A 12581-nucleotide genomic window follows, 5' to 3' on the forward strand; every position below is an offset into this window, starting at 1 on the left:
TCCATCTTTGTCCACAACTCTTTTTGTATCAATGGGGATTCCATAAGTGAATCCAAGCAGCACATATCCCTAATATCTATATATTCTGGTTTCAGCATTTAAAATGACCTCATGCTCTGCCTTAGTGGTACCCTGATGTAACAATTAAAAATCACTTGGTACATCTGAGCAGAAAATGGTATCTGGCAATATGTCAAATTTCTTATGCAATTTAAACAAAAAAGTGTTTCCTCTTCTATTCTGAAGTTGTCATCTCAATTTTTCTGGGTAATTTATCAACTGTTTTCAAGGTGTGTATTTGTAGGTATACAAATGACAAGGAGCAAAACAGATAGCACAGTTTAAGCCTTTTATGAAACTAAGGCTTTGTCGACACTACCACTTTTGTTGGTAAACCTTTTCTTGGTCAGGGGTGTGAAAAAAAAACAAACACCCCTGACTGACGTAAGTTTCACCGGCAAGAGTGCTGGTGTGGACAGCGCTATGTCGGCAGGAAAGGCTCTCCTGCCCACATAGCGAACGTTGCTTGTTGTGGGTGGCTTAATTACGCCACTAGGAGAGCTCTCTCCTGCCGGCATAGAATGGCTACACAGAGGAGACCTAACAGTGGCATGGCTGGTATGGCTGTAGCTGTGCCACTGTAAGGTCTGTAGTGTAAACACAGCCTAAAAGATAAAGGTGAGTAGACAAGGATTTAACAGGATTTCTGTATTAATCCAGAAACTATAAAGAAATAAAACCACCTTAATTAAAAACATTAATTCCAACTCTTGCACAGTGCAGTTTTAACTAATTGATTTTATTATAAGTAAAATAGAAATGGAATTTCATATACATACCACAGATTAGACACATTGCTGCTTACAGTCCAATAAAACATTTCTAAACATAATGAACTGTTATTATCTGTCATGATATTTATCTAGATTTTCCTCAGAGCTTACTAGTTAAGAGCCAAAATCCTCTCATTGAAAAACAAAAACAAATAATGATACAAGCTAATACAGTGATATGTGGTTCTAAAGAACAATTAGAATCAACTGCAAAATGTCATTTTAGTATGAATCATTTCCTGTGGAAAGTAGCAAGAGTAGAAAATGGTTTAAGTGTGCATGATTATTACATTTACCACTGAAAGGCTTATTTCACCCTTTTTAAAACAAATGTAAGCTGACTGTCTTCTAACAAAAGAAAAAAAACAAACGAGGAGTCCTTGTGGCACCTTAGAGAGGAACAAATTTTTTGGGGCATAAGCTTTTATGGGCTAGAACCCACTTCATCAGATGTATGAAGTAAAAGATACAGGAGCAGGTATAAGTACATGAAAGGATGTGGGTTGCTTAACCAAGTGTTAGGTCAGTCTAATGAGATAAATCAATTAACAGCAGGATACCAAGGGAGGAGAAATAACTTTTGAAGTGGTAAGAGAGTGGCCCATTACAGACTTCATTGGTGAAGCAAAGAAACAGACTGACAGAGCCAGAAGAGTACCCAGAAGTCACCTACTACAAGACAGGCCCAACAAAGAAAGTAACAGAACGCCACTAGCTATCACCTACAGCCCCCAACTAAAACCTCTCCAGTGCATCATCAAAGATCTACAACCTATCCTGAAGGACAACCCCTCACTCTCACAGACCTTGGGAGACAAGCCAGTCCTCGCTTACAGACAGCCCCCAACGTGAAGCAAATACTCACCAGCAACTACATACCATACAACAAAAACACCAACCCAGGGAACAAACCATGCTACAAACCCTGGTGCCAACTCTGTCCACATATCTATTCAGGGGACACCATCAGAGGACCTAACGACATCAGCCACACCATCCAGGGCTCGTTCACCTGCACATCTACCAATGTGATATATGCCATCATGTGCCAGCAATGCCCCTCTGCCATGTACATTGGCCAAACCAGACAGTCTCTACGCAAAAGAATAAATGGACACAAATCTGACATCAGGAATCATAACATTCAAAAACCAGTAGGAGAACACTTCAATCTCTCTGGTCACTCAATAACAGACCTCAAAGTGGCAATTCTTCAACAAAAAAACCTTCTAAAACAGACTCCAATGTGAAGCTGCAGAACTGGAATTAATTTGCAAACTAGATACCATCAGATTAGGCCTGAATAAAGACTGGGAGTGGCTGGGTCATTACAAAACCTAAACTTAATTTCCCCAACACTAATTTTTCCCGTACTGTTAGTCACACCTTCTTGTCAACTGTCTGTAATGGGCCACTCTCTTACCACTTCAAAAGTTATTTCTCCTCCCTTGGTATCCTGCTGTTAATTGATTTATCTCATTAGACTGACCTAACACTTGGTAAAGCAACCCACATCCTTTCATGTATTTATACCTGCTCCTGTATCTTTTACTTCATACATCTGATGAAGTGGGTTCTAGCCCAAGAAAGCTTATGCCCAAATAAATTTGTTAGTCTCTAAGGTGTCACAAGGATGCCTCATTTTTTTTGCTGATACAGACTAACACGGCTACCACTGAAACCTGTCTTCTAACAGTTTTTCTACAATATAAACACGATAAGTTAGATATTTTTCTTCCACTAATAAACTAGAGCTTTTCATTATTCAAAATAAACAGCATAGACATTTGCAAGAGCAAATAGTGAGGTATTTTTGAAAACATACGATGAAAATGTATCACTTGCAGGATCCCAAACGCATCTGCTTCCAATTCGCATGCTCTGTTCATTTAGTTGTCCAATATGTACAATCACAATAATTTTGTACCTTGGTATCATAAGGTCTTTTACCCGAGCCTTAATAACCTATAACAGAGAAACATGTTCAGATAAATTATTCTTTCTACAGTAGGTTCACAGGTAAAAATCACTGCATTGATACAATAAGTATAAACATGTTATGTATAGTATTACTAAACATTTTCAAGAATCTTGTTGGTAATCACCTAACTATAGACCTGCAACATCATCCTGTAAGTATTCCAGTACCATTAGAGGGTGGAATATGTCAGACTGAGGTTACAGCAGCAATGAATCAGTATTTTCAACACTGATGATAGTGATATCAGTTCTTGGAAATGCCATATCCCCAAAGGATTAACTTCAGGAGTTGCATTCTAAAAAGTGGTGGCATCTTCTTGATTAGTTAGAGAGAGCAAAGCACAGTTCAAATATGAAAACTGTCTATGAAAAAGATGGCACCTTCACTCTTAACTGAATATACATATGGAGATGATCTGTTATGTTGACTAAAATGTATAACACCAACCAAACAAAAATACCCAAACACACAAGTTTTTACTGCCTTTTACTTCTGTTAGCTTTACAGATCCATCTTTGCTAAAAGAATAAGTTGCACATGCTATTCTCTCTCAAACAAATCTGTTGATGATACCCAAGTTCCACTCTAGTACACCTAAACAAACTCACTGAAGACTTGCACATGTGTTACCAAGCAGAATTTGCAACAGCACAAATGCAGAAGTATCACTAAGGGGCTATTTTGGTTGTTTCTGGAGGATTAAGCTACAGTGAACTGAGGCCACTTAACTTGTAAATGAGAGCATCCACACAGGGATTTAATAGATTTTAACTTCAAACCTTTAGTTCACTCGTTTAAATTTTCCTAAGCCCTATTTTCTACTTACTAATATTGTCTCTTCTGACATGAAAAGCCAAGGAAAGGAGATTTTAAAAGGAAAAAGATTGGAGGCATTTTTCTGTCAGGGGTACAGGGTTTGCCTATCCCAAAATCTGGCTGGGGATCCACAGAAGGAGAGCTAGCAAAATTCTCCCACATTGCCTCTGGTACACCTAATGCCCACTCACATGGTTCCTTGGGAGGACAAGTTAAATGGAACCACTCCCCATTGGCCACAGGAGTCCCTGTGACCATCCAGGGGGCTATGCACAAAAGTTACAACAGCCTGGGACTGTTCCATTTTCTGGGTAAATTTTGAGGACCAGAAGAAGGATGATATGCAGTCTCTGGCCCACCCACTTGTCACAAGCCTGACAAATCATCTTCCCCTCCCCAGTGCATACCCCAGACATACAGAAAAAGGTCTACCAGAGAAACTGGGGAGACTGTGCATGAAAGACCCCTCAATGCATGGATTTGAGAAGGGGGTGAATCTGATCCATAGTTTACTTAAAAAGCCTAATTGTACTAATAATTTATTTTTTATACCTCAGAGATGGTCTTTGTCATTTGTCTGCATAGCTCTGCTTCATATTTTTCTTCTTGAAGATAATTAGTCAGCACATCCTTCAAAATATTATTTACTGTGACCACAGGAAAACGTTTTGCAGGACCTGGTATATGTAGATATTTTATAGTGCTTTAATTTATAAGTCCATGTTGAGAATAACTGAACACACATTGTAAACTGCTTTTTTAACCCGACTAATCAAAATGACCAAAGAAAGGGGGTTAACTAGAACAGTGAACTAGTACACTAGTTAGATGTCTCTCTGGAGACCTGAATTCAAACCCTGGATCAGGTGGAAACTAAAAATATTTTTATGATCTCATATTATAAAGCTACCACACAATTCAGTATGGGGTTAAATCTATTTAAAAGAGACCCAGAATTGAAACAGGAGGGATGCTAAAGATCAAGACTGAGGTGCTTTGTTTAACTTTGCACAACATCTCTGGTTCTAGCCAGTGCTATTACAATATTGCATTTCAAGAATATCAATTCACCGACAAATTAAAATAAAGCACCTTCAAAATCATATTTTTTCTCTTTAACTACAAGTTTGTAATAGATTTACCAGGAAATTAAGTATAAACAAGTTAAGGTTTGTAGCACTTTGGGAATTTTTAATGAGATTCCTTGTTTGTTCTCATTCCCCTCCAGAATTTTTACCAAAATATTAAACTGACATGTAAAACAAGAATGACAATGTAAGATATCAATGGATCTCTCTAATTGGAGAGCAAATATATGGCTAGTTGTGATCTGCTAACAATCACTTGAAACAAATGCTAAGACTAGGGCCCTACCAAATTCACAGCCATGAAAAATGCATCACGGACCATGCTATTTGGTCTCCCACAATAAAATTTGGTCTTGTGTGTGCTTTTACCCTGTACTATACAGATTTCACAGGGGAGACCAGCGTTTCTCAAACTGGGGGTCCTGACTCAAAAGGGAGTTGTGGGGGATGGGGGTCAGAAGGTTATTTTAGGAGGGTCATGGTATTGCCATCCTTACTTCTGTGCTGCCTTCAGAGGTGGGCAGCTGGAGAGCGGCACCTGTTAGCCAGACGCCCATCTCTGAAGGCAGCGTCCTGCCAGCAGCAGTGCAGAAGTAAGGGGTGGCAATACCGTACCATGCCACCCTTAGTTTTGCACTTCTGCCTTCAAAGCTGGGCAGCTGGAGAGTGGCAGCTGCTGATTAAGGGCCCAGCTCTACAGGCAGCAGTGCAGAAGTAAAGGTGGCAATACCATACCATGCCTTCCTTACCTCTGCGCTGCTGCTGGCTGTGGTTCTGCCTTCAGAGCTGGGCTCCTGGCCAGCTGTCCAGCTCTGAAGGCAGCGCCGTCGCCAGCAGCAGCCCAGAAGTAAGGGCAGCAGTACCCCAACTGTCCCTACAATAACCTTGTGACCCCTTCCCCACAATTCCTTTTTGGGTTTATTTTGATCTAAGGTTTTTTTAACCTCTTTTCCATAGTCTCTGAGTGTTTTTTGATGTTAACCAACTAAGGCACACAAAAAATACCTACAGGTTGTTATACCTCTTGCATGCTGAAATCTGTTGAATGGGGATGTAATACCCTTCAAAGTATTGGAAGTACTATAGGCAGCAGAATAGCTCATTTGCCTCGAAGTTCAATCGTACTCTATCATCTCCTTGGGAAAATGTGGTTGTGGATCACGCAGTTGTGTGGCAGAAACGTACACTTGTTTGGTCCTATAAAGTGTTCTAAGTACATTCTTATGCATAAGTCTCAGTAGAAAAGATTGCCTTACAGGAAGATAATTTGCAAGATCTACAAGTGGGCCATGTACAGCTAGTCAGGAATTTTTCAGCAAACCATCTTCCCACTGAAATATTTTGATTAGTCCTCACTGAAACCGTTTGCAGGAAAAGGTCAGTTTCAGTAAGTTTCTTGACTCGAACAAGAAGTTTCAAAATTAATCAAATGTTCTGTTTCAAATGTTAGAAACGAAAATTTGCAGTTTCCCGTTTTGAAACATTTAAGTTAGTTACAATAAAATAGCACCAGGGAAAGCATTCACCCAAGAGGTTAGAGAAGAGAAAGAGGAGGAAATGGCACTTGCGGAGGAACAGGCTGGATTTAGACCAGATCGAAGTGCAACAGATCAGTTATTTGTGATAAAACAAATATTAAAGAAATACACAGAACACAACCGAACCTGTTACTACAACTGTATAGACTTCAAAGAGGCTTTTCATTTAGCAGAAAGGGTTATGGCAAGTTATGACAACGTATAGCAGCCCCCCAAAATTGATCAAGCAGATAGAAAACATCTACAGAAAATCAATGAGTGCAGTGAGAAGAGACAAGAAATTGATGGAATGGTTCAGAACGAGAACAGGAGTGCATGCTATCACCAGATTTGTTTTACTTGGTACTGGAAGCAGTAATGGCTGTAGCACTGAAAGACGAAAAGGGAGGAGTCTTAGATTCACAGATGACATGGACCTCCCAGAATTGACTAAGGAGGATTTACAGAGAATAACTGACAAGGTAGAATGGGAAAGAGTATCAGAGAATGGGAATTGTGAAGATGACATAAAAACAAGAATTGGACTAGCCACTACTGCATTTGAAAAACTGAAAGATCTGGAAGGCTAAAGATTTTTTGATAAAAACAAAACTCAACGTATATGAGACAATGGTCATGCTGACACTTGCTATACAGATTGGAATGCTGGTATATGAGGAAATCTGAAGGACAAAAGATTTTACACTTAGAAATGAACTGGCTGAGAGGAATATTGAGCTTCAAAACGGCAGAAAATGAAAAATGGAGAAGAAAACAGCTAGGGCATGATATAACAAGTACAGAAGACTCAAGAAAAACAACTGTGATGGTCTGCACACATCAAGAATGGACTCAGAAAGGATACCATACATGGCAATAAATACCAGCGTGCATGGAACTAGAAAGAGGAAGACCGAGGATGCATTGGATAAATGCAATGAAGAATGACAGAACAAAAATGTTTAAAGATGTACCAGCTTCATAGCTTTGTTCAAGATAGAAAGTGGAGAAAAGACTTCATTTAGTGCATCATTGCTGTTGAGCTGATGGATGGGAATCAAAAAAGAAGTAAAAGATTAAAAATGAAAAGGTGTTGAAATTTAACAAACAATTTGAAATTATCAAAACAAAATTTTGACCTAAACTGAAATCTTTTTTGGTTTATCAATTCATGAAAGCTTTCAAGGTTGCAATTTTTTGTCCCAATTCAAAATGGGATTTTTTTTTAAAATCTCAAATATCTTACTGGGATGGGAAAACTGTTTTCCACCCAGCTCTAAGGACATGAAGTGGACAAGCTTTATCCATCTACCATGCTGTAAACTGATTGCTCCTATACCTTTGGCCAAAAAGGATAAACTCCTTTTCTTGCTATTATCTGGATTAGTAGTACCTTACACACGCCAAACTTTAGACAAATAAATTTTGTTTTCAGTCAAAATATACATCATGCGGTTGTCGATTCTAAACTAAGACAAATGTTGATCCCCAATATTCTCTCGTGCTGAGACTCTATTATGATAAAGCTATTTTATTGGGAGCCATTATGACCATAACAATTTTGGGCAGGGACAGTCTTTTTGTTATGAGTTTGTACAGTACCTACCACAGAGTGGCCCTGATCTGGAGACCTTAGTATTACCTCAATATAAATAAATTAAACAGATAAATTACTATGCCTCCCAGTGTACAAATTAAGAGAAGCACTCTTGATGAAAGAAAGTTATCTTAAAGAGAAACTATCAACTTCAAAATCCCACTTCTCCCTGAAAATTTCCAACTTACAATTGTTCCAGATTGCACCTAATATTATAATAACTGAAAGTTTAGAGAAAAACATTTTTCTCTGAATTTTAGATTGTTAATTTGATAACTTGATGCATTTAACTGCATTTTGGCATCTAGTCTATTTCAGTGTTTTTCCCCTGTAGGTTTTTTACACAGCAAGGGAAGGTGTGATGTGGTGGTTTTTGTTTTTTAAGAACAGGGAGAGGTGATTGTAAAACCACAAAAACTGGTAAAGAGGACTCAGGGGCAAATGTATTAATAGAAATGACAGTAGTTTGAATTCTTTTCAAAACTGACTACATTTTGACTGTTTCCCCATTTAGGCAATATCTGAGTTATACAGTTTACATTTTGGATTCATAGCGTTTAAGACCAGAAGGGATCATCAGAGCAATTAATTTAACAAATATATCACAGACTATTAAATTTCACCCAATCACCTGTATTGAGCTTATTTTTTTTAGTGTGAGATGGAGGAGGAAGTTTCCATACCCAGCTGATAAGTGTTCTCCAATTGAATGGCAAGACGAGGAATATCATGGCCAGGTTCATCCATATAAGACACTGTACTCATGGAGCTAAAAATAATTCAAAAAGTGACTGTATAAATGAGTGTATATTGAAAACTATGTTGATAAAAATAAATTGCAAAATTTTAGATGGTACAGACACACAGCTTTTTCTCTCAGAAAATGTTAAAATAATTTTTGGACTTATTTATGTCAAAATGGGACCAGTTAAGAATGCCTTTTCTCAGGACATTAGGCACTCAAGAAATATGCTGCCATTCAGTGGGACACATCATCACACCCAGTTAAACACTAAAGAGTAGTGGAAGCAAAATATCTGCTCTTTCTTGTAAAGTTAACTGTTTTCAAAGAACATAATGCATTAATTTGCCAAACTGCATTCAAAACAGAGCTTCTGTTTTGGAAAGTAATGTGCATTTAAGAAAAAAAATGAATTTTCTAGCTGCATGGGGTTGAGCAGAGTAAAGCAAAATGATAACTTTTAAACTTTAATTTGGTTTTACTATAACAGAAATACAGTAATGAAGCCCAGAATTTAGAAGCAGCTCGGTGGCCAACTACTCAATTTTAAGTAGGATGGTGGGGGAGTGGGATGGAGATAAGTAAAAATCAATCTGATAAGAACTCTGATACCACAGAATTGGGTGCAGTATAAGAAACAGGCAAAATTCACCTTAAACTACAGCTTTACAAAATATAATTTTGGTAAATAGTTTGTCATTCTTCTTTGTATCCAAACTACTGCCAAACAAGTCTGTGGACTGAGATGTCCCCTAAAAAAGGAATACTCTAGAATATTTCACAAGGAGTCCGATGAAATCTACCTTCTGGTTCCAAATGGAACCCACTAGCAAATGTGTTATTGCTTCCCCTCTGTGCCAATCCATGGGGGATATGAGTTGTTATAGCCTCCACCCTTGAGTTCATGATTTTTGCTCTGGAGGTTCCTGGTTCAATCTCCGACAGATGCCATCAGATGTAATCTAGCAGCCATCAGATGCATTTATGAAAGTGACTGGAGAAACACTGCATTCTAAATTCTAAATCCATTCTAAATTCTGGGCTTCATTAGTGTGTTTGCTATAGTAAAACCAAATTAATGTTTAAAAGCGATTGTTTTGCTTTACTCAACCTGTCACAGATAGCAAATTCAAATTGTTTTTTTCCTAAATGCACATTAGTTTTGAAAACAGAAGCTGTGCTCAGAATGCACATCCAAAGGATTAATTAGAAGAGTGATATCCCAAATATGAACTTTTCCCTTCCCTTTAAAGGTGGTAGAGGGAAAGGTTTTTAAGAGGGAGCTATAAACATGAATATCTTTAAAATAAAGAATTTAAGCCTCTAAGAAGTTCCTCCCTCACCCAGGCAAAAACAAGAAGTCACCCAGTTACAATGAACATTTTAAAATGGGTACTCTCCATGGGCTTGATCTCAGCATGCAGGCCCTGATCCAAACATTTAAGCACTTGCTTAACTTTAGAATGTGAGTAATCCTACTGACTTCAGTGGGACTACTCGTATCCTTAAAGTGTTTTGCTGGATTGGAGCCAGATCATTAAGCAGCTTGTTGGGCCTCTCAAGATGAGACATGGGACTAAGGATGGACCTTTACCATGACCAAGAACTAGTTCCTCTTCAAGTAATCCCCAAAACAATCACATCAACCAACATTAAATTTGTTGCTTATGACTGTTGGTTTAGACTAAAGGGGTCCCGAACATTTATGGGTTCCTCAGATTTAGTGAAGTAATCATGAGGAGAAAAAGCACTCTTACAGTGATGCTTGAATGACAGAACATTTTTCCTTTGTAATTACCATGTAAAGAAGCTTTCTCATAGTGCTTCAGAAGCACTAGAGGCTAGAATCTAGTATTCAAAGCACTAGATTCAAAGCATCCCCTCATCCATTACCCTTTTTATTTCTCAAGGCAACATTTTCCTTACATTATTTTATAATCCAAATTAGAAAAATTACTTACTCTTTGTTTTTTCCAAGGATTTCTTTTGCTCTGACTTCATGGCTGCTTAGAGAGGATACGCTGCCTCGTTTCTTTAACAGGCGCGCTGCCTTATCCTTAGCTGTGTCCGACATGCCTATTAAATCTGAGAATTTATACAGAATGATGGAGACCCTGAAACAGACAGGTGGCTGTAGCAACAGTCTACATATTTTAGCAAACCAAGTCTACGGAGCTCTGTGCGCTGTCGAAAACTGATCGGTCCAAAGGAGATTTTACTGGTAACCCTTGGCCTAACGTCTGTTCCACGTACCCTACCAGAAACAACTGAACTGGGGCATCATTGACTAGAAAATGATACCTCTGTTTTGAGTTTGCGGAGAAGATGTCAGCCCACTCCCACTGCCCTGCTTCCCACCCAGCGGCACGCCCCACGCCAGCTAACCCGGCCACACCCCCAGCTCCCCTCCGCCGAACCGCCCCCGACCCAGCCCCGCACTCACCCCCACCCGCAGCCGAAGTGCCCCTTGCCAAAGAAGCGGCGGCGGCGGCGGCGGCGGCTGGTTTCCAAGGTTACGGCCAAACACGCCCCCCCTCGTCTGCCGGGGGCGGCTCCCACCCTGCGCCCGGCCCAGACGGCGCGGAGAGGGGCTCACCGCGGCCAGCGGGGCGGGGGCAGCGTGCGCGAGCCGGGTTCTATCCAGGCCGGCTCGGCTCGCCCCCTTCTGCTTCTGATTGGATGGCAGCAGGGGGAGGGGGCGGGGCTTCTGGAGTGACCCGCCACACACACACCCTGCGGCCCGGCCCGGGGAGGTTCGGGGCGGGGGCGCAGTGACCGTGAGCGCCCAGCCGCGCGAGCCGCGCTCCCCTTTGGCGCGCGGGCAAGGAGAGCCGGGCCCCGCGCCGTCTCCCTTCCCGCTCCCCAGTTTCTCTCCGCAGGCCGCGGCGCGGCGTAGCAGGCACAGGGCTCCAGCCCGGGCTGCGCTCGTCCGGGCCCTGGACACGGCGACGCCCTCGGCGAGAGGGTCTGTCGGGCGCGGAAGGGCGCCCGTGGAGCCCTGGCAGGGGCCGCCATGCTCTGTGGCTGGCTGGCGGGCTCCCTCCCGGCCTTCTCCTGCTGCAAGGAACCGCCAGGACTCTCAGCTCCCCGGGGACCCCAGCTGCCCCCTGGATTCGCGCCTTCACATCCCAGCCTGGGGCTTCTTGCCTCCCTCAGGAAGATTCCCACCCAGAGTCCAGTCAGCAGCCAGGCTCCCAGCATGAAGCCAGGGCCCCTGCGGGCAGTAGGGCTCCTAGCAGTGAGCCCAGATGGGCCGGCAGCCCAAGCTGTGAGCTGGGGTGGCAGCCTGGCTTGGAGTGGAGACCCAGCAGCAGCCTGGCTGCGGGAGCCCTGAGCCTGGCTTTCCTATCACTTTCAGGGCTCTGCTGGAGCTGTGAAATTGACAAGACAGCCAACAGCTGATGTAAGGAAGGGAGTATCTACAGAGACACTGGGTCATCCTAACTACACCGACATAAGTCCTATGCCGCAGGGGTGGTCAAGAGACAGACCACAGGCCAAAGCCAGACCGCCAGCTGTCTTTGAATGGACCCCCAAATCTTTTTATTTACTTATCGTTGTTTCTTTATCATCTACTCTGGAGTCTAGACCTTGACTATATCTTGACAAAAAATAATTGATTACTCCTGCAAGCCTCTGGTGGAGGTGGAGTTATTGTTGGTGTAGTAGGACACTTACATCTTCAGAAGCAAGGCTGTAGTGTGTATATTGGTACAATTAGGTCCATGTAAGCTACCTGAGGTCACCCTGTGTAGCCTAGACCAGGCCTTAGCTCGCAGTTTGGGTGAGGTGAAGGTAGAGCTGCCTTGAAGACTGGCCCTACTGTAGCACCATCTTCTTTACACATAACTTTAATTACAATCTCATGCTTCCCACCTCCTTACACCACACATGTAAATGTGTATGTTACAGCCCTGCATGTTGAAGGTAGCAAAGATACAAATTCTTTGCTATATATGAAAAATAAAGCACATCCTCCCCCCAAACTACAGCAAACATGCTCTTTG

The 12581-nt window shown here is 41.5% G+C and overlaps 1 protein-coding gene across 3 annotated transcripts; it reads right to left on the reverse strand.

The window, feature by feature from the left end:
- Nucleotides 1-1387: 1387 nt before the first annotated feature.
- DYNLT5 (dynein light chain Tctex-type family member 5) lies at nt 1388-11197 on the reverse strand. Of its 3 annotated transcripts, XM_073358242.2 has the most exons (5): nt 11018-11197; nt 10536-10659; nt 8516-8601; nt 4183-4307; nt 2382-2798 (listed from the first exon to the last, which is right to left on the reverse strand). In XM_073358242.2, the coding sequence occupies exons 2-5, from the start codon at nt 10646-10648 to the stop codon at nt 2595-2597; spliced, it is 528 nt and encodes a 175-aa protein (XP_073214343.1). In that variant the 5' UTR covers nt 10649-10659; nt 11018-11197; the 3' UTR covers nt 2382-2594. The 3 variants fall into 3 exon arrangements, with proteins under 3 accessions (XP_073214344.1, XP_073214345.1, XP_073214343.1); XM_073358244.2 differs by lacking the exon at nt 11018-11197 and having other exon boundaries at nt 2381-2798; nt 10536-10657; XM_073358243.1 differs by lacking the exons at nt 10536-10659; nt 11018-11197 and having other exon boundaries at nt 1388-2798; nt 8464-8595.
- Nucleotides 11198-12581: the final 1384 nt, after the last annotated feature.

Source organism: Lepidochelys kempii, chromosome 8 (assembly GCF_965140285.1).
Source record: "Lepidochelys kempii isolate rLepKem1 chromosome 8, rLepKem1.hap1, whole genome shotgun sequence".
Classification (NCBI taxonomy): Eukaryota; Metazoa; Chordata; order Testudines; family Cheloniidae; genus Lepidochelys; species Lepidochelys kempii.

Excerpts from the sequence above, each read along its gene's own strand:
- DYNLT5 (XM_073358244.2), bottom strand. The coding sequence starts at position 10,648 with ATGTCGGACACAGCTAAGGATAAGGCAGCGCGCCTGTTAAAGAAACGA. Across the intron at positions 8,602-10,535 it reads ATCCTTGGAAAAAACAAAGA|CTCCATGAGTACAGTGTCTT; the intron begins GTAAGTAATTTT and ends AATTATTTTTAG. Across the intron at positions 2,799-4,182 it reads TGACAAAGACCATCTCTGAG|GTTATTAAGGCTCGGGTAAA; the intron begins GTATAAAAAATA and ends TCTCTGTTATAG.